The sequence below is a fragment of the Sminthopsis crassicaudata genome, chromosome 3 (assembly GCF_048593235.1).
Source record: "Sminthopsis crassicaudata isolate SCR6 chromosome 3, ASM4859323v1, whole genome shotgun sequence".
NCBI lineage: Eukaryota > Metazoa > Chordata > Mammalia > Dasyuromorphia > Dasyuridae > Sminthopsis > Sminthopsis crassicaudata.
The window spans coordinates 645,001,851-645,023,055 of record NC_133619.1 but is presented as its reverse complement, the minus strand read 5'-3'; the positions used below and the strand labels follow the sequence as shown (position 1 = coordinate 645,023,055).

Below are 21,205 nucleotides of genomic sequence, written 5' to 3'. Positions count from 1 at the left end.
CTTCTCAGCTATAGAATCCAACACCAATCCCTTGGCTGGCATTTGGAGCTCTTTAGCTCTGTCCTCCTCCCATCTTTCCAGTCATCTTCACTTGGTGTCCTCCCCCCCAGCTCTGGGTAGTTCTTGAGTATACAACTTGCTGTATCCCCCTTCCATGCCTTTGCTTGAGTTGTCCCTCAAGCCTAGAATGCTCTCCTTCCTCACCTCGGCCTCTTCATTTTCCTTGATTTCTTTCAGTCTTGAAGGGCTTTGGCAAATATATACTGAAATCTAACCCAACTTGGCTTGTAGTATTCGGTATCCATTGTCAAAAAGCAAGTTTCTATGGAGTGAGGAGAGGATAGGTCATATTTGGAAATGAAAATGATGGAAAACATCAATGAAAATTCTAAAACTGAAAAAAAAAAAGGGATTTCTTCTTAACCTTTTACCACTTAAGCATTGGAGAGGCTATCATCTATGGGGTCTTAGATATCAGACTTCTTTCAGTTCATGGGCTTCTGAGGGAAAGATATTTTTTAGCACTCAACAATTTCATTCATACTAATTGCATTGATTTATTGAGTCAAAAGCTTTTAAGGAAGTGTCTTTAAAAATGATAAATTTCAAGAAGAAAATAAAATCCATAAAATATGTGAAAGTCATGACACACTTCAGACTTAATTAAAAAAATAATGCACAAAAAAAGAAAAACAAATAGAGACAAACTTATCATGGTTTTGATGTGAGTGAACTCTGTAAAAATTGTGTAAAATCACAAAAACCATGTTGCCTTTGATCTGCAAAAACTGAAGCTCCAAATTGTCTCACATCCTCTCAATACCATTCAAGGGCAAATCAAATTCCTATTGATTTTTTAGGAAGTCATATCCTAAAAACAAACAAACAAAAACCAAAAAACCTTCACATTCAATCGAGAAATCTTGGTCAGATGATCAAACCTCCTCCAGACTCACCCATAAAATAGTGGGTTTTTTTGCCAATCATTCTTTGCAGATTTTCTCCATTGAGAGAATAGGCCCGCTAAGGGAAACATCTCTTACTGTAAAATTAACTTCCGACTTTTGCCACAGAATTTGGGGTTAGCGAACTGAACGAGAGTCTTCAAGTAGAAGGAATGTCATTCATTCATTCATTCATACACCTCATCAGTTTGCCAATATAATAAAAATCATATACATAAAGACTTAGTAATAGTTAAGAAGTCACTATAAAAGTTAGAAAAAGACACAATTAAAAATCCCAAAAGTCCAGCACCTCAGGGAAAATTTAAAAATAGGAATGAAGGAGGCCAAGCATTTACCAGATTGCAAACTACACTATAAATGACCATCAATACTATTTAGTACTTGTTAAAAACAGACCAGTGGAATATGCAAGATAAGCAAACTAGAATCAGAAGCAAAGGAATACAAGTCTTTTAAAAATGAACCCAAGAACTCAAACTATAGAGGAAGAGGACTTACAATTGGACAACTGCTGGAAAAACTGGAAATTCTGGTGGAAAATATGTTCATATCAGCATCTTATACAACAAATTTTCAATGGATATAACTGATAGAGATCCTTTGTATTAAAATAATTGTAGGAAAACATAAGGAACTGTCTTTCATCCTAAGTGATTTCATGACCAAACAAGGGACAGGAGTTATCAGACAAAATCTATAATTTTATTTAATATTATTACATTTTAATAATAAATATTATTTAATATGTATTTGCAGGTTTTGTAAGGACCGAGAAACTGAGCAAGAAAGAGATTAGAGAGTATTTAATAATTTATTAAATGGAGAGATATACTGGGATCAAATGGATCCATGGTTTGATCCCAGGCCTGAATGAGACTATCGTCTCCAAGAATCCAGACAACAATGTGAGTTCTCATATATACACATGGCTCAGACGCAGGGGGTAGACTGAGACAGGGGCACAGTCAGGGTGCTGAGAGTGGGAACAGGATTCTGACAAGGTGGGGTGAGCCAAGGGAGATGAGATGACATAATCAAGGGGAGAAACCCTGGACATGGGGAGAGGCATCTTGATAAGATGGTATCTGACATTCCAATAGCTTGGGATGGGAAGAGGCATTCTGATATGACATTCTAAAAAATAAGATCTTTTATCCTTATCAAATATTCTGATAAAGAGGGAGGGGAAGTTTTGCAGGACAGAGAAGCAGGAAAACGAGTCAAGACTGGGTCAGGATAATCATGGAAACTGAGAACTGTCACATAACAGTTTATGTTTGTGGCATGTGTATGATTGTGTATGAATGTGTATATTTAGTGGGCATATTTAATATGTCAACTAGGTCTGAATATGGCTCGCCTTTGGAACTCTCTCCTATGTGCTGATCTTGTCCACATTCTTAGTGATTTCCTCCACTCCAAATGATCCAATAGCCATGGCTACCTTGATGATCCCCAATTCCATCTATCTAGTGTCAATTGTTTTCTCCTAATCCTCAATCCCAAATTGCCAACAGTTGGCAATTTGGGATTGAGGATTAGGAGTGTCCAAAGTGGAGGCCAGCTAAGGCCTCCCTTCCCCTCAGTGTTTTCTGGTTCTCCTGTGGATCTGTAAAGTCCGTCTCCTGTGACAGGAGGTCCTTGCCCCTCCCTTTCAGAATCCATTCTCTGCCTTCAAAGTTCATCTCACAAGGACTTTCTCCACAATTCCTCCCTAATCTGGATGCTATCTCCTGAAATTGTTTAATTTTGTCCAGACCTCTCCCTTACCCACATCTCTCCTTGCTTTGTATTGCTTTTGCACAAAGGTGATGGTGGTTTGTGATTAGAGCCAATCTCATACATGATCTTTATAATAATGTGGGCACAGAATGTAAGAATTAGTAACCCAAATAGTTGTAGGAGGAAAACACGGCATCTGGTGGAACAACCATCCTGAGGATCCATGGAAGCTGGGTCCCCTTGTGCCCCCCAAATTAAGCTTCTAAGAGGCACTGGAGTGTACCGACCTCTCATTCAGCCCCAATGGTTCTCCTCAGCACAGACCAAGACAGTAAGTTGCAATGACTCATTTCCTACATATGTATGTGTAGGGCCTGTTTTCCACATGGTTCTCCAGGCTTTTGTTTTCTGTGCTAGAAGGATTTCCCACATCCACTATATGGATTAATGCTTCCCATCTACTGAACTAATCATCAACAAGGAATGAGTTGTAAAGCTTTCCAGCGTTATTTGCTTTTGACATGATAATCATTCTCAGGAAGCTTCCCTTGCATCCTACAAAGGGTACAAAGTAGATTCTCTTCCCAAAGTTAAACAATAGAGCCAACTAGATGGGTAGTGGATAGAGCATCAGCTCTGTCTTGAGTTCAAGTCTGGCCTCAGACATTTAACACTTACTGTGTGATGCTGGGCAAGTCACTTAACTCCAATTGCCTTGGCAAAAACAACAACAACAACAACAAAAACAACAAAATACCTAAGCAATTGTGATTAAGGGGCAATTTTAAAACAATATGTCATTTCCCGTTTTTGATATTTGCCACTTATTAACAGAAGGAATGTCTGTAGCCCAGAAGCAACATAGTTTGCTCTTCACCTTTCTTGCTGGCTCCTTAGAGATAATCATGTTATTTGAATTATCAGTTTATGGAAGTATATGGAACAATAGGAAATTTTTGTAGATTTATAGTGACCCAAATAAAGGGACTAACCCCTTTATAATGAGAACAGAAGCACATCTGATGCCTTCAGTCACTCATTTCACTTGTTCATGGTAGGGGCAGCTGTAAGCAGAGTCCTCTATAACCCTAGTGATCCTCAAAAAAGGGAAGAGGAGGGATTTGGGGTCTGGAGGAGACAGGTATGTTGAGGTCTTTGGCTACCCACCACAATGGCAGCAAGCAGGGAGAAACACTTCAGATACTTCAATAAGGCCCAGAGGCAGATGGCATGGGATGGAGAGATGGAGGGAAGGAGGGAGAGGTAGGCAACCCAATGGGGAGGTGGAAGGGTATGCTCACATCTGTGATTGCAGGTTGCAAATGGGAACCCTTGGACAGCATGGACCAGCAGCAGGTGGAAGAGCAGAAGCATAGGAGAAATCATTTTTATGGGATTTCAGCAATGGGGAAGGACCAAGTCTTATGCTCATCACCTCTGTCTTGGTTCATTAGCATCTCCACATCTCAGTCATAATTAACACTTTAGACTAGTTCATTAATTTAATGTTTTCTGGGGTTCTGCTGGTCTTAAGGCTTGAATTGGAAGCTCATCCAAGGCTTACAGACACAGGCAGATAGAAGGAGCCAGGAGTCCTTATAGGAAAGTCTAGCTGTTTCCCCCAACATTGTTTTAGGCTGTGGGCTCAGTTAATTTATGAGACAGTATACTGTAACTTATGGAACCATCTGCAAGTGACTACAAGTCTCCTCTTTGCAATTTCTCTTCCTCCTACTTTATAACAGCTGTTTGGTGGGGGGGGGGCGGGGAAAAGGGGAAGCGCCAAGGGACAAGAACACAATACAACTTCAACACATTGCTGGGGACAAGTATAATGTATTTTTGGATCTGCTGTGGGCACCAGACTGTACAACTCTGTCCATGTTCCCTTATACTTCTAAGGTCTCTGTCCAGTGAGAATTTTGATGCTGAATGAGATAGGAATTTCTGTTAAAGGTCTTCCCACATGTCTTACATTTAAAAGGTCTCTCTCCAGTATGAACTCTGTGGTGTTCAAAAAGGGATGAGCTCCTACTGAAAGCTTTCCCACACTCTTTACACTGATAAGGTTTCTCCCCACTGTGCATTCTCTGATGTATAATGAGGGAGGAGCTTTGGCTGAAAGCTTTCCCACATTCGTTACATTCATAGGGTTTCTCTCCAGTGTGAATTCTCTGATGTTGTACGAGGTGTGAATTCAAGTGAAAGGCCTTCCCACACTCCTTACACTGAAACGGTTTTTCTCCAGTATGAATATTCTTATGTACAATAAGAGCTGAGTTTTGGCTGAAGGCCTTCCCACATTCACCACATTTATAAGGCTTTTCTCCAGTGTGAATTCTCTGGTGCTGAATGAGGGGTGTCTTCCAGTTGAAACACTTCCCACATTCCTGACACTGATAAGGTTTCTCCCCAGTATGAATTCTCTGATGTTGATTGAGACCTGACTTCCATTTGAAGGCTTTCCCACATTCTTTGCACTGATAGGGTTTCTCCTCAGTGTGAACTCTCTGGTGTGCTATAAGGGCTGAACTGTGGCTGAAGGCTTTTCCACAGCCCTTACATTCATAAGGCTTCTCTCCAGTGTGAATTCTCTGATGGCCAATGAGATAAGACTTCCAGTTGAAGGTCTTCCCACATTCCTTACATTCATATGGCCGGTCTCGATTATGCGTCCTTTCATGATTAGTAAAGTAAGAATACTGGGCAAAAGACTTTCCACAGTCCTTACATACATAAGGTCTCTCTCTAGTCTGAATTCTCCGGCCTTTTTTAAGGTGAGAGATTTCCTGGAAGTTTTTCCCATACTGCTTCGATTTCTCAGTTTTCTGTCTCAGGTGAATTCTCTGTTGTGGGATCATCCCTGCATTTTGGCTGGAGGTCTTTTCAAACTCCTCACAATTCCAGGATTTCTCAATCTTACACAGACTTGGGGGTTGAATCAGGACTGGAAGATCCTCAACTTCATTCTCATTGCTTGACATCTTGGGCCTGTACAGGCTCCTGTGGATATCTTGGCCCATATTAAGGTCACAGTCTCTTTGCTCAATAAGAGTTTTCGGGTCCAGAATCAATTGCCTCAGATCACTTTGCTGGGAAATGAGCTTCTTCGGAATCTCTCCTGCCAGGTTTTGCAATTGTTGCCATAACCTAATCTCTTGGATGGGACCTCCCACAAAGGCTTTGTTTCTGAGAACGTGGCCAGGGACTCCTTCCACCGACATCTCTTCTGGTCCCACATCCTGCCTTTCAGGTGACTCCTGGTCCTTGAGGTTAGTATCCCAAGCTGAAAGAAAAGGGAAACAGATGTAAAGCCCACAGGACTGGACAGCTAGTCCCAGGGAGTAAATGTGAAATCCCAGGCAAAGCTTATTCTTAGCCCAACCCATACTGGAATCCAGAACCCTCCCACCTCATTCCCTGCTGGGACTTCAACCTCTTCAGCCCCAGAACATTCACTTTGCACAACATAATCCCCGAGGAGGAGGGACATCATCCAATTTCAAAGCCTGCCCCCATTGCAGGGAAGGATGGCAATCACCAGTGCCAGAGCTGGAAAGTACCCCTTCTCATCTGACAAACTGAGAAAGTGGTTTGGGAAGTGAGGGAACTTGCCCACACGTGCATCGAGTGCCTGTGTGTGTATTCAGGCAGACCTTCTCCAGGGGGCTCTCCCATCCCATATGAAGGAAAGAGTGCTTAAGAGCTCTCATAACTTCAGAGTCCAGGACAGGGAGCTGGGAAAATCCCCATGAGGCCGAGCCCACTGGACCTGGCAGGCTTCCCTTTCTTCAATCTAGAGGCCGGTTAGTCTGGACTCTGCCTCCCAGAGTTGGGCCCCACCCTTTCTATCTCTTAATTCTGATCCCCAAGTCTGGGGAGGAAAGGTCTGCTTTGAGGAATCATGGGGAGAGAGAGCCCTGCTTTCCAGATGCTGGTCCAGCCTGTGGTAGTGAGCCTCCTCTGTATGGCCAGGTGACTACTGAAAGCAGAAAGCTTCAGTCCCCCAGGCTCTTTGGACTCTGGCCACTGACCTATTTAGTCCCCCTGCCCTCCACACACCCACCTGCACCTTCCAGGGCTTCCAAGATGGCCACACAGAAGAGTCCAGCTGGGCTGCTCCATTCACTGGCTTCCAACTGACTCCTGGGATGTTCCCCTTCAGATGAGGAGGGGCTCCCAGTAGCATATCCCAACGAATCCCATGTATGTGATTCTTGCTCTCCCTCCAACCAAGAGATGAGGTCTGGCTTGGGACCAGGAAGCCCTGTTCATGGGGGAGAAAATGAGACAGCTTTGCACATGCTGAAGATGGAAGGAGATCAGAGAGGAAAGGGGCAAAGTATGAAGGGAGGAGTGACTGAGATGGGATAAGAGGCTCTGATTCTGTGACCCTGAGGGGGTTGCTAAAACTGGACCCTTCCCACCTTTTGGGGAAACCTAGGTCTACTCTGGAACAGTATTCCCAGTGAACCTCCCAGCCCTGCTCCAAAAGCCTAGGGTCAGGGAGACCATCATTTCTTCAAGTCTCAGTTTGCACAAAAACAAAATGATCTCTACTGACCCTGAGGAACCTTGGGCCAAGACCGGGGGGTCCCAAGAAGGCTAGATTGTTTTTGAACTCCTCTGCTGTGAGGTGCAAGTCTACGGCCTCACACCTCCCCCACCTGATTCTCCATTCCTGCCCTTCTCGGCCCTCCCACCCCAAGTCTCCTCCTACCTGCACCCCCTCCCCAGTGTGCCCTCTGCAGTGCTCACTCCTGACCCAACATCCTTCCATTCATCTTCAGTCCACTTTTCTCCCCACTCATTCATCTACCAGCTCCTCAGGTAACCTGGCTCCCCACAATGACCCAGCTACCCTTTCCCTCACTCTCAGGGACTCCCTGTAAGCCCCATTACCCCTGCCAGGGTCTCCCTCTTCCTCCTTCTCTTAGTAGCCCTCTTCCTTCAGGTTCACACTAGTAATCGCCTGAACAAAAACCCGGTAGCTGCTCTCTAAGACCCCATCACTGCCCCTCCCTCTGAAGGGAGTCTTCTCCTCCCCCATACCTCTTTCTTCTCCCTCACACACTTTCTCCTCTTTCACTCCCTTTCTCCTCCCTTTCCCCATTCTCCTCCCTCATGGGCCTTTCTCCTCCCTCATATGACTTTTTCCTCCTTCACCCCCTTTCTTCTTCTTCAAGCCCCTTTCTCCTCTCTCCCTATCCTTTCTCCTCCCATCACCCATCTCTCGACCCCAGCTGAGTCCTCACTTGGTTCTTCCATCCCCAGTAACCATTGCTGTGTATCTCTCTCAGCCCTAGATAGCTGCCATCTAGGGGCCTCTGCTTTCTCCCCACCCTGCTTTTAAGTCCTTATCATCTGACTCCTGACCCTTTCTTTCCATTGAGTGCTCTCTCCAAAGTTACTAAGGACCTCTGAGTTGCCAGAGCCTGACATCTAGGTCACCTCTGATGCTGCAGGTCACTCTCTCTAGACACTCTTCAGCCCTGGCTCTCCTCCCATCTTTTTGTCTGCTCCTTCTCTGCCTCCTGGGCTGGATCCTCCTTTAGATCACACCCTCTCACTGCAGGGGTTCAGTGGGGTTTCTCCTGGGCCCTTAGCTTGGTGCTTTTATCAGCTCTCCTGAACTTAATTATCAGCTCTATGGGGATGCTGCTACATTCTACCTTCTCCTGTTCCCTTCTCCTCAGTGATCCAACACTACATCTGGTTTCCTGAAATCCCAACTAACAGCCCCCACTTCTGCAGGAAGTCATCCCTCCCCCTTTTAATTCTGGGCTTTTCCTCTTATAATAATTTCCCACCTAACCAAAATGGAGCATACTCTTTGCATGTTCTCTGCCTTGTTAGACTTTAAACTCCTTGAGGACAGGGACTGTCTTTGGCCTTTATCTTAGCATGGTTCCTGGCATATGGTAGGCACTTAATAAATGCCTGCTTGTAATTTTGCTCACATAATTCCTGACTTTCCTTTGGTAGATAGATTCCCAAATATTTTATGCTATCAACAGTTATTTTGAATGGAATTTCTCTTTTTATCTCTTGCTGTGGGATTTTTGTTGGTGATGTATAAAAATGCTGAGGATTTATGTGGATTTATTTTGTATCCTGCAACTTTGCTAAAGTTGTGAATTATTTCTAATAGCTTTTTAGTAGAATCTCTGGGTCTCTCTATACCATTATAGCATCTGCAAAGAGTGACAATTTGGTTTCTTCATTCCCTATTCTAATTCCTTTAATTTCTTTTTCAACTCTTATTGCCAAGGCTAGCGTTTTTAATATAATATTGAATAATAATGGTTATAGTGGGCAACCTTGTTTCACTCCTGATCTTACTGGGAAAGGTTCCAGTTTATCCCCATTACATATGATGCTTACTGACAGTTTTTAATATATGCTTCTGACTATTTTAAGGAAAAGTCCATTTATTCCTATACTTTCCAGTGTTTTTATTATGAATGAATGTTGGATTTTATCAAATGCTTTTTCTGCACCTATTGAGATGATCATATGGTTTTTGTTAATTTGGTTACTGATATAGTCAATTATGCTAATAGTTTTCCTAATATTGAACCAGCCCTGCATTTCTGGTATTAATCATACGTGGTCATAGTATATTATCCTGGGAATGATTTTCCGTAATCTATTTCCTAATATTTTATTTAAGATTTTAGCATCAATATTCATTAGGGAGATTGGTCTCTAATTTTCTTTCTCTGTTTTTGACTTACCTGGTTTAGGTATCAGTACCATGTCTGTGTCATAAAAAGAATTTAGTAGGACTGCCTTAATCCCTATTTTTTTCAAATAGTTTATATAGCATTGGAGTTAATTGTTCTTTAAATGTTCAATAGAATTCACATGTAAATCCATCTTGTACTGGGGGTTTTTTCCTTAGGGAGTTGTTTAATAGCTTGTTTTATTTCTTTTTCTAAAATAGGACTGTTTAACCAATTTACTTCTTCCTCTGTTAATCTGGGCAAGATATATTTTTGAAGGTATTCTTCCATTTCATTTATCGAATTTATTGGCATAAAGTGCTCTTGGATAGGCCGAGAGAATATAATAAAGATGATAATATTCCCTAAACTAATCTATTTATTTAGTGCTATACCAATCTGATTCCCAAGAAACTATTTTAATGACCTGGAAAAAATAACCACAAAATCCATATGGAAGAACAAAATATCAAGAATTTCAAAGGAATTAACGAAAAAAAATCAAATGAAGGTGACCTAGCTGTACCTGATCTAAAACTATATTATAAAGCAGCAGTCAAAAAAACTATTTGGTATTGGCTAAGAAATAGATTAGGTGATCAGTGGAATAGGTTAGGTTCATAGGCAAAATAGTCAATGATTATAGCTATCTAGTGTTTGACAAACCCAAAGATCCCAACTTTTGGGATAAGAATTCACTATTGACAAAAACTGCTGGGAAAACTGGAAATTAGTGTGGCAGAAATTAGGCATGGCCCCACATTTAACATCGTACAACAAGATAAGATCAAAATGGGTCCATGGTTTAGGCATAAAGAATGAGATTATGAATAAATTAGAGAAATATAGGATAGTTTACCTCTCAGACTTGTGGGGGAGAAAGGAATTTGTGACCAAATAAGAACTAGAGATCATTATTGATCACAAAATAGAAAATTTTGATTATATCAAATTAAAAAGCCTTTGTACAAACAAAACTAATGCAAACAAGGTTAGAAGGGAAGCAACAAACTGGGAAAACATTTTTACAGTTAAAGGTTCTGATAAAGGCCTCATCTCCAAAATATATAGAGAATTGATTCTAATTTATTAGAAATCAAGCTATTCTCTAATTGATAAATAGTCAAAGTATATGAACAATTTTCATAAATGAAATTGAAACTATTTCTACTCATATGAAAGGGTATTTCAAATCACTATTGATCAGAGAAATGCAAATCAAGACAACTCTGAGATACCATTACACACCTGTCAGATTAGGTAAGATGACAGGAAAAAATAATGATGAATGTTGGAGGGGATTCGGGAAAACTGGGACACTGATGCATTGTTGGTGGAGTTGTGAATGAATCCAACCTTCTGGAATTATGCCCAAAAAGTTATCAAACTGTGCATGTCCTTTGATCTATCAGTGTTACTACAGGGCTTTTATCCCAAAGAGATACTAAAGAAGGGAAAAGGACCTGTATTGCCAAAATGTTTGTGGCAGCCCTTTTTGTAGCGGCCAGAAACTGAAAAATGTGTGGATGCCCATCAATTGAAGAATGGTTGGGTAAACTGTGTTATTTGAATGTTATGGAATATTATTGTTCTGTAAGAAATGACCAGCAGGATAAATACAGAGAGGCTTGGAAAGACTTATATGAACTGATGCTGAGTGAAATGAGCAGAACCAGGAGATCAATATATACTTCAACAACAATACTGTATGAGGATATATTCTGATGGAAGTGGATACCTTCAACAAAGAGAAGATCTAATTTAGTTCCAATTGATCAATGATAGAGAGAACCAGTTACATCCAGAGAAGGAACACTGGGAAATGAATGTGAACTACATGCATTTTTGTTTTTCTTTCCAGATTATTTTTACCTTCTGACTCCAATTCTTCTTGTGCAGCAAGAGAACTGTTCGGTTCTGCACACATATATTGTATTTAGGATACACTATAATTTATTTAACATGTATAAAACTGCCTGCCATCTAGGGGAGGGAGTGCAGGGGAAAATCTGAACAGAAATGAGTGCAGGCGACAATGTTGTAAACAATTATCCATTATGTTCTGTCAATAAAAAGTTATAATAAAAACAAACAAACAAATAAATAAATAAATGAAAAAATAAATTAATAGATAAGTAAATGAATAAATAACTAGATAGATAAATGAATGAATGAATGTCTGTTTGGATATTGGATTTGGGTTGACTGGGCTGAGACTACAGAGATCTCAGTTCAAGTTCCCATCTAATAGTCCCCAGGACGGTGACCTTGCACTAACCACTTCCACCCTTCAGGCCAGTTGCTTCCACTAAAAATGAAGGGTGGTCAGTAGATGGCCCCCAATGCCCTGCCAGGCTTAGAACTGCAGAAATGTCTTGGGCCTCCCTCCCACCTTGAAGCAGAGTAATCCCGTGTAGGGAAGTCACCACAGGGGCATCCTGGGGAGTGTCCCTGACCAAGAAGAACGTGGAAAGGGAAGACAGGCCTTGCTTCTGGATCTAAAAGGCCATGGGGCCCCTGCTTTCAGAGCCACCTCAGCAAGGTCTGTGCTCCACAGCTGTGAGCCCCCCAGGGAGCCTCCTTACCCAGGGAGACCAGGTTCCTGTAGTTCTCCAGCATCACCTCCCTGTAGAGCTCCCTTTGAAACGTGCTCAGGCATCCCCACTCATCCCAGGTGAAGTCCAAGGCCACATCCTTGAAGGTCACCTGCAACCCCAAACACAACTATGCTGGCCCCATGTGGAGAAAGAAGCCGGCCCTGAGAGAAGGACCTGCCATAGACACTTCTGAATCACAGGAACAGCAAGATGGTGTTAATATCGATTATACATGTGATATCATAAAAAAGATATTTCTGGGGCAGCTAGGTGGCACAGTGGAAAGAGCACCAGCCCTGAATTCAGGAGGACTTGAGTTCAAATCTGGCCTCAGACACTTAACACTTCCTAGCTATGTGACCATGTTGCAAAATGCAAAAATAAAAAGATTTTTATTTTAAAAACATATGCATAGATAATTTTTAATACTGACCCTTGCAAAACTTGTGTTCCAAATTTTTCCCCTCCTCCCTCCCCAAGAAAGCAATATGTTAAACATGTGCAATTCTTCTATACATATTTCCACAATTATCTTGCTGGTGCAAATTAAAATTAAAAGAACTAACAAACGAGACAAGTTGGAGGAGAAGAAGGGGGAATCTACCTGACTACTTGAAAATAGAGAGGGTGGAAATATATAATGATATAAAAATAGGAAAAAAGAATTAAAAAAAAACTTTAAAAAGAAAGGGATAACAGATGAGAAAAGGGGAACAGGGGTGAGAGAAACATGGCCACCTCAAAAAAAAAAAGACAAAAGTATAGTAACTGAAGAAACAAAATATTTTGTTTATGGCAGACTGGGGAAAAATCAAAATGTAAAATAGTGATAGAATGGTTAAGAAACCAAAACCCTACAAACCTATTGCTTAAAAGAAATATTTTAAAAACAAAGATATACATAAAAGAAAACTTGAGGAGATAGGTTTTTTTTTTTTTTTAACTATGGATCAAGCAAATTAAAAACAAGAAGGAAATGCTATCATGCTATGAGACAAAGCAAAAACAAATATTGGCAAAAATAAAAAGGGATAAAGAAAGAAACTATGTCTGGTGAAAGAAACCACAGACAATAAACTAACATTACTAATAAAATTATATGCTTCAAATGTCTTAGAATCCAAATTCATGAAGGAAACATCAAAGTTTCAATAAGATATAGACAATAACAATAGTGATGGGAGACTTCAATATCTTGCTATCACTCTGTGATTAACTGAAGGATTAACAAAAGGGAAAATGTGGAAATGAACAAATTTCTGGAGAAATTAGAAGACTTATGGTGTGTTAGGTTCTTACTAAGTGCTAATGAGATTATGAGATATTAGGTTCTTACTAAGTGCTAAGTCGGTACTTAACAATTCTCTAGTTCACACCTTTGGTTCTGGCCTTTAAGGGGAATTTACCCCTTTGAACTTCTGAGGAGGAGTTTACATATGAAAAGGAGTTTATAAAACCTTTAAAAGGAGCAAGTTCATTGGTTGAAATATTTTTCCCACAAGCCCCTAAGTTATTCCACGCCCATTCTCTGGGAGGATAAAAGAAGACAACATTGAGCCTGGAGCATGAGTCTACTTTAGGACAGAGTTGGGATGGCTCTCTGGAGGAAGAAGAGTCTAGTCTGGGATTGAGTTCAGAAAGCAGATCTCCCAGAGAGCGATTGGCAGTTTCTGGAGACAACAGAACATTACAATGGTGTCTTCCAAATGGGACAACAAGGGAAGGTATATATTTCTCTTAACCATATGGACCTTTCACAAAATATGACAATGTACTAAAGCACAAAGATTTTGCAAATATGTAAAAAGGCAGAAATAGTCAATATATCCTTTAAGCACAATGTAATAGGAATATAATTAGTTTGGGAATTATAAATAAAGATAAGGACTCAAATGGAGAATTAATAGTGAAATCTTAAATAATGAGCAGACCAAAAAACAAGTCATAGACTGTGATGGAATATGTGCTGAAAGAAATGATAAGCAGGCTAAATTTGGAAAATTCTAAACTGATGTGAAAAGATGTAAGTAGAACCAGGAAAATATAATATACAGTAACAGCAATATTGTAATGATAATCAGATGTGAAAGACCTAGCTACTTTGATCAATATAATGATGCAATGCAAATTGAAAAGGACTCAGATGAAAAACGCTGTTCTCCTCCAGAGAAAGAACTGATAAAATAAATAATATTGTTTTACACTTTACTTTTCTTGCTTTAAAAAAAATTTTTTTGCAACATGGTCACATAGCTTCTTAGCTAAGAAGTGTTAAGTGTCTGAGGCCACATTTGAACTCAAGTCCTCCTGAATTCAGGGATGGTACTCTATCTGCTGTGTCACCTAGCTGCTCAGAAATATCTTTTTTATGATATCACATGTATAATCGATATTATCACATGTATAATTGATGCCATATTGTTTGCCTTCTCAATGAGTGGGGCTGGAGGAAGGGAGAGATTTGGAAATGAATTTTTTCTATAATTTTGAAAAGAAATCATAGAAATAATGAATAACTATGTAAAAGAAAATGATAAAGTTGATCAAGTTGGATGTATACCAGAGATACAAGGATGGTTCAACATGATAAAAACTAACCATATTGATCACATTAAAACTCCATATTTGTTAAACCATATGATCATCTCAATAAATGCAAAAAAAAGTCTTTTATAAAGTATAGCATTTTTTATGATAAACATCCAACAAATAACTTGGGCTTATAGGGACCTTTTAAAAAATATATCATAAAACCAAAAGAAAATATTACACCAAGTGGGGATCCATAAGAATTTTTTCCAATAAACCTGAAAAAGCAAGGATGCCCACTCTTCCCCCTATTATTTGATATAGTTCTGGGAATGTGAGCAATAAGAAAAAAGAATTAAAGGAATAAGGTTAAGAGGAGATAAGCTATCCCTGTATGTTAATGATATGGTGGTTTATTTGGAAAACTCCATTATTTGTCACATAAGATGGTTCTTGGGGAGCAGGATATATGATACTACAGTGATGAATGGTACACAAAATATCAGTAAAGAATTGTTTTTAAAAGAAAAAGAAAGAAATTGAATGTGAAAGTGTTCTGAAGACAGGGGAAAGAAAAGTTAACTAATACAGATGGAAAGGGGATTACTTGGGACTGGGAACCCAGGAGAGCTGCCACCACTGGAAGAAGTATTTCTCCTTATTGACCCTTTAGTCCAATCCCTCCAAAGCGCAAATGAGAAAACTGAGGCACAGGGAAGGCTTCTGGATTGTCCCAGGTCACACAGAGCCCACAACTCGGTTACTGACCTGCTGATAGACACTAGGTAAACAATTCCCCCTGTCTGCCTTCATTTGGAGACTATTCCAGGAAAGCTGAACCTAATGATCTCCAAGGACATTACCAGAGCCAGGAAGGGGCCTCAGAGGTACACTCACAGCCAGGGCTCAAGTCAGCACTAGTTCTCCTCACTGACTGTGGAGGAAGGCAGCCTGGTTTGGGGAACAAGAAGAGACCCCAACTCACCTCTCCTAGGCCCAACAGGACCCTGATGGATGTTCCATCCTCCTCCAGGCTCCCTGCTTGAATACAATCAAGAGACATCAGGCCTGTGGAAAGAGATTATAATTGCTGAAGGAAATTGGGGGCTGGCTTTTCAGCCTCTGAACCAATTAGGCAAGACATGTCCTGATAGCAGCAAGAAGCATTCCATTACCCAGGGAGCAGGTGCATGTGTGCATGGGGCATTTACATAACTACATATACAAACACACACACGTACACTCAAAAGAGACAGCTCTGAAATCTCCTACGATCAGAGAGCTCTGGAAAGAGGTTGGGGTGAAGTTACAAATTAGGGAATCATCTTCAGAGAAGTGATAATTCAGACTTGAAAGGAAAAGAGATTTCCCCCAGAATAAAGCCCAGAAACACCTGCTCAGCAATTTTAAAGGTATGGAAGAAAATACACAGAATCACAATGCATACCAATTATCCTTAAAGACAGTTGTCATGCATCATCATTAAAATGCTGGGACTCCAGGAGCAGAACTGCTGATAAGGAGAGAAAATTCTAGTCTGAGTCTCAGAGGCCTTCTCTGAGGGATGAGAGACAGAGAAGGCAATAAAGAGAGAAAGGGAGGGTGGGGCGGATGATGGGAGGAGCAGAACCTTGAAAATCAGGGTACATTCCAGGGACTCATTAAGGAGAAAGAAATGTTTTGATTTTAGGCGTGCTTGTGGATTTGTTATGATTTGAGGGAATTAAGGGTATTAGGACAGCAGATGGATAACTTTGGGAATTGAATGAACCACACTGACTGCCTTATAACTCAATTTGGAGTTAGCTTAGTTTCTATTCAATTATGGGTCTAATCTAATTTTTGTCTTGTGAGAAAACATCATCCAATTGTGGGAAATAGTAGAAAATTCTATTTCATTTTTTGAACCTAGCTCTGAGTGGAAAGCTGGACCATCCCTACCTGCTGCTTGAAGACCCTTAACTAAGAACCTAAGTTGTGGTTTAACCCAGTCAGATCCAAAGATTGATTTAAGGAGTTGTACATATCAAGCAAACTACATCTATCTGAAAACAGGCCCTGGAATAATCAATAAGTTACTGTTTTGTAGTTCCTTTGATTGTTTAAAGACACTTGAGAGGAATAAGATTCTACCTTTTCTCAATATATAACAGACAGAATTTTGTTTGTTCTCCCCCTCCCAACTTGAAAAGTCCCTAATTTTTCATCTAATTAGAAATCAGATGACATAACGCTGTACATTTTTATGACTAACTCACCAATGTGTATCTGCTTGATGTTTTTAATAAATTCATTTTTAATATTTTTTTTTGTTTTTTTTCCTCTGAGGCTGGGGTTAAGTGACTTGCCCAGGGTCACACAGCTAGGAAGTGTTAAGTGTCTGAGATCACATTTGAACTCAGGTCCTCCTGAATTCAAGGTTGGTGCTCTATCCATTGCACCACCTAGCTGCCCCTCATTTTTAATTTTAAAAATAAAAGAATATACAGTTAGCTACTTTGAGGAGGATAGGATAGAGAGGGGGAAAACTAGATATAGGAAGGATAATTAGGAAACAGTGGCAGTAACTAAGATAAGAAGTGATGAAGCCATAAATAAGATTATGAGTTGAGAGGAAGATGTTTAAGTAGAATCCTTCTAATTAATTGGCCTTGTTTGATTAGTTTTAATAAACTTTATAAAAGTTGGCTAAGGTAAGTTGACATGGTCTGGTCCTGGCTTGTTGGGCAACTGGCATACTTTGCTTAATAAATCAATTTGCTCAGAAGAGCAAACCTTCATTTTCTCAGTTATATTTCATCTTCACTCACTAAAAACTTACTTCATTTTTTCAAAAGAGGAATAAATTAATGGCTTTATATATATTGAGAATGAATGCTAGCAGGGAAAAATGAGGGCTCTTTCACAAAAGGAAATAGTCTGGATGTCTGTGATATTTCATTATTCTCATAGGTGAAATGAGAGAAATTCTGTAGTTCCCTGGGGAAAATCTGGCTGGGAAGACTTGTCAACATTATGCTTTTATAAAGATCCCCTACTCTGTCCCCCCAATAGACTCAGAAGATCTTCAATTTTGCTATATCCACTGGCTCCTTTCCTGCTACTACACAAATGCTGTGATCTCCTTCATTGTTTGATGATTATTAATTGTTCCTACAACCCCTCATTAGACTGCCCTATATCTCTCTTCCACGTCCAGACTCAACAATCTCTCCAAAAGAGCATAACCAGACACCTTACCTTAGCAGCTGGGCTAGTCTTGTCCAAGGTGCTGAAGCAGTGCCTGAGGAGGAGTGCCTCCAGCTTCAATGATCTCTCTGTTCAACTGAGCACAGCCAACCTTGCCTAATTAGCTGGGGCAGTCCTGTCCAAGGTGCTGAAGCACTGGCCAGGGAGGAGTGCTCCAGACCTCTCCACCTCCAGCTACAATGCTGTCTCTGTTCAACCGAGCACAGCCAACCTTGCCTAATTAGCTGGGCAGTCCTGTCCAAGGTGCTGAAGCAGTGCTTGAGGAGGAGTGCTCCTGAGTTCTCCACCTCAGCTTCAAAGATCTTTCTGTTCAATCCAGCACAGCCAACCTTGCCTAAGCAGCTGAGCCAGGCCATATCCTTGGTGCTGAAGCACTGCTTAGGAAGAAGTGTTTCTGGGCTCTCCTATGGTCACCTGAGTCTTCACGGTGGGCAACATCTTAAACAGACTTCTTCCAGTAAATAACTTGCGGAACCCAAGGTCCAAGCTTTCTTGTTACCTTGAGAATAAACCTGACAAGGGACAGGAAAAAAAAATTTAATATAGTATCTTATAAGTGAATTAATAAGTTTTTCCATAGTGAGAAGGAAGTAGGATGGAGAAAACTGCTTATTTCTATTCCCCATCCTGGACACCCTGCCTAGTAGCTTCATGTGGGCTTCTAAGACTGGGTCATGACACCACCAGGGGTTGTGTAGTTAACTGAATGTGGGGGTCCCCCCAAATCAGACAATAGTAAAAGGTATCAAATATTCTGCCAAGACTTAATTCTTTTTTTTCCCCTGAGGCAATTGGGGTTAGGTGACTTGCCGAGGGCAATTCTTAACTCTTTACGTAAAAATAAACAAGGCCATCCATCTCCGGAGTAAGTAAATTTGCTTTCCTCTTTAATGGTAAAATTACATGTGTACTAAAGAACTGTTTTAGAATAAATTTCTTTGTGATCTCTTATCATTAAATGATAAGATTATCCTTACTTTATATTATTACATATATATGTATTACATACATATACATACATACATATTACAATATATGTCATATTATACTTACTTTATATCATTACAAACCAGGGGCAGAAACCAGGGGCAGTTAAATTTCTTGGGCTAAAAGGGATCAGGCGTGGAAAAAGCTTAAGAAGCCCTGGTACCGACAGAGGGAGCGCACCAGAAATTCAGGCAAGCCAGAGGAGACAAAACTGGTGCGGGAAGCGTGGGAGACGTCCCAGTGCCAGGGGTCAGATCTGGACGATGGACGCAAGGTCCTGAGACTCGCGAAGGTCCCAGAGTCCAGGGAAGAAGAGGCCGGACAGGAGCCGGGAAACGAGACAGGAGCGGTCCAGCTTCCCCTGGGGAAGTACATACCTCCCTCCCATCCCTCGCACCTGCTCACCACGCCCGCGCGCTCGTGCACGCGCACGCACACGTATGCTCTGGGACAACGCGCACGCCTGGCCGCTGGGAGGATGAAGCACGCCCCTGGGCCTCCCCCTGCTGACCCCCGAGGCCTGTTGTCCTCATAGCCCCCAAGATCGAAGGTCTGGCCAGGGAGGCCGCTGGTAGGCGGAAGTGTTCTGAAAGTCCGGGAGAGAGAAGGGGATACCGCAGCGCGTGCACCTAGCACTGCGTGGACTGGCACTTCTGGGCCGAGCATCAGACACTTCACTTCCGGTTGGGACTGGCGTTGGGAGGGCAGCGTGGAATGCTGTATGCGCGTGCGCACATTGAAAGCCAACTTGGCTGTCAGGACTGACGTTCTGTAAGTGGAGAAACAGCCCTCTCCACACAGGCCAAGAAGTGGAGTCGGAATGCGCATGCGCCTGGCTCCTCCCCCCCCCCCCCCCACCCTGGGTCGCATTTGCTATCCTTCAGTCCTTTGCTTAGGAGGACTTTCCCTCTCCTCTAGCCCGGCATGGGGTCCATCCTCGTAGCCATCCCCTCCTCCTGGAGGCCCATTTCCACCCCAGCCTCCAGTTCTTTCCTCCTTGTGGCAGAAAACTTCCCATTATTGATCCCCCCACTTTCCAGGATTGCCTTTGGCAACATTTATGAAGCTCCTACTGTGTGCCAACCTGCACCTGGGGAGAGGAACCAGAAAAAAAAAAACCCAAAACATTTTGTTGTTCGAGTTTTACAGAGACCGCCAGGGAGAAAGGGGAAATAGATGGAGCTTTGGGAACGAGGTCCCGTGCCTGGCACCCAGGATCATCAGAGGGACACTGGGGCCCTTTTCCCCTTCCCAGCTTGTTCCTGAAGGTGGCCCCTTCTTCCCCCGATACCTCCCCCAGCCTGCTGCAGACCCCCATCATCTCCCACCGGGACCGTTACAGTAGTTCTGGGGGACTCTCCACATTCCAATCCATCCCCCATTCATTCACCAAAGTCTGATTATGCCGTCCCCTAGCAACAAACTCCAGCTCCTTCCTCCCTCCTTGTTCCCAGGAGCAAACACAGAATGCTAGTTTGGTCTCAAAGTCAGCTCACTCCCGCCTTTCCCGGCCAGGTTTTCTTCCTGCCAGTGACAGCTTCCTGGGTGCTCTAAGAACAAGACCCTCCTCTCTGGGCTTCTGGTGTTTTTTCTGGCTGTCCATTATTGCCCTCACTGGCTTCCTTTAAATCCTAACTAAAACCCACTTTTCCCTCTCAATTCCAGTTCCTTCTCTCGGATGCTTTCCCCTTGCTTATCCTATGCATAGCTTGCCTTTTATATGTTGTTTTCATCTGCCTCTTTTTATATATCTGCTTAATAAATATGAGTAGATGATTTTTGTGAATTTATTTTGTATCCTGCAACTTTACTGAAGTTGTGTATTATTTCTAATAGTTTTTTAGTTGATTCTCTAGGGTCCACTACATATACCATCATATCACTTGCAAAGAGTGATAATTTCTTTTCCTCATTCCCTATTCTAATTCCTTTAATCTCTTTTTGTTAGGATTACTAAGTGAGAACTGAGGTTGTCTGGACAGTGACAAGGTGAGAATTCAGGTTTTCTGGACAATTACAAGGTGAGAACTCAGGTTGACTTGATAGAGGGGGCAAGCTCATTGGCTGGGGTGGTTCTTCCCAGAAGCCCTTGCATTATCCCACGCCCATTCTCTGGGAGAATAAAAGAGAGGACTCTCAGAGATAGAAGAAAAGACTCTGAATTGCATCAGGCTTGACGGAGCTCTCTGCAGGAAGGGAAGTCACTTCTTTGGACAAGAGTTAACAGCAACTGCCTGGAGACAACGGTTCGTTACAGGAAGAAGAATCTGTCTGAGAGATTTGAGTAGACACAGCAGATCTCTTCCCAGAGAGCGATCCAGCAGCTTTTGGAGACGACAGCTCGCTACATTTGGCGTCCACACGTGGGGCAAGGACTTTTGCTTATCCTGACAAGAGGAGCTAGACCAGACCTTCGCAATTTGGCGCC

General features: G+C 41.7%; 1 protein-coding gene across 4 annotated transcripts; it reads right to left on the bottom strand.

Moving 5' to 3' along the window:
- Window positions 1-4,510: 4,510 nt before the first annotated feature.
- On the bottom strand, window positions 4,511-20,553 carry LOC141564969 (uncharacterized). Of its 4 annotated transcripts, none has more exons than XM_074307875.1 (6): window positions 19,175-20,553; window positions 15,989-18,302; window positions 15,527-15,609; window positions 12,001-12,121; window positions 6,757-6,957; window positions 4,511-5,976 (listed from the first exon to the last, which is right to left on the bottom strand). In XM_074307875.1, the coding sequence occupies exons 3-6, from the start codon at window positions 15,602-15,604 to the stop codon at window positions 4,580-4,582; spliced, it is 1,797 nt and encodes a 598-aa protein (XP_074163976.1). In that variant the 5' UTR covers window positions 15,605-15,609; window positions 15,989-18,302; window positions 19,175-20,553; the 3' UTR covers window positions 4,511-4,579. The 4 variants fall into 4 exon arrangements, with proteins under 4 accessions (XP_074163976.1, XP_074163977.1, XP_074163979.1 ...); XM_074307876.1 differs by having other exon boundaries at window positions 17,782-18,302; XM_074307878.1 differs by lacking the exon at window positions 19,175-20,553 and adding an exon at window positions 18,844-19,149.
- Between the last annotated feature and the right edge of the window lie 652 nt (window positions 20,554-21,205).

Excerpts from the sequence above, each read along its gene's own strand:
- LOC141564969 (XM_074307875.1), bottom strand. The coding sequence starts at position 15,604 with ATGTCTCTTGATTGTATTCAAGCAGGGAGCCTGGAGGAGGATGGAACA. Across the intron at positions 6,958-12,000 it reads CAGGAACCTGGTCTCCCTGG|GGCTTCCTGGTCCCAAGCCA; the intron begins GTAAGGAGGCTC and ends CCCCATGAACAG. Across the intron at positions 5,977-6,756 it reads GGAAGCCCTGGAAGGTGCAG|CTTGGGATACTAACCTCAAG; the intron begins GTGGGTGTGTGG and ends CTTTTCTTTCAG.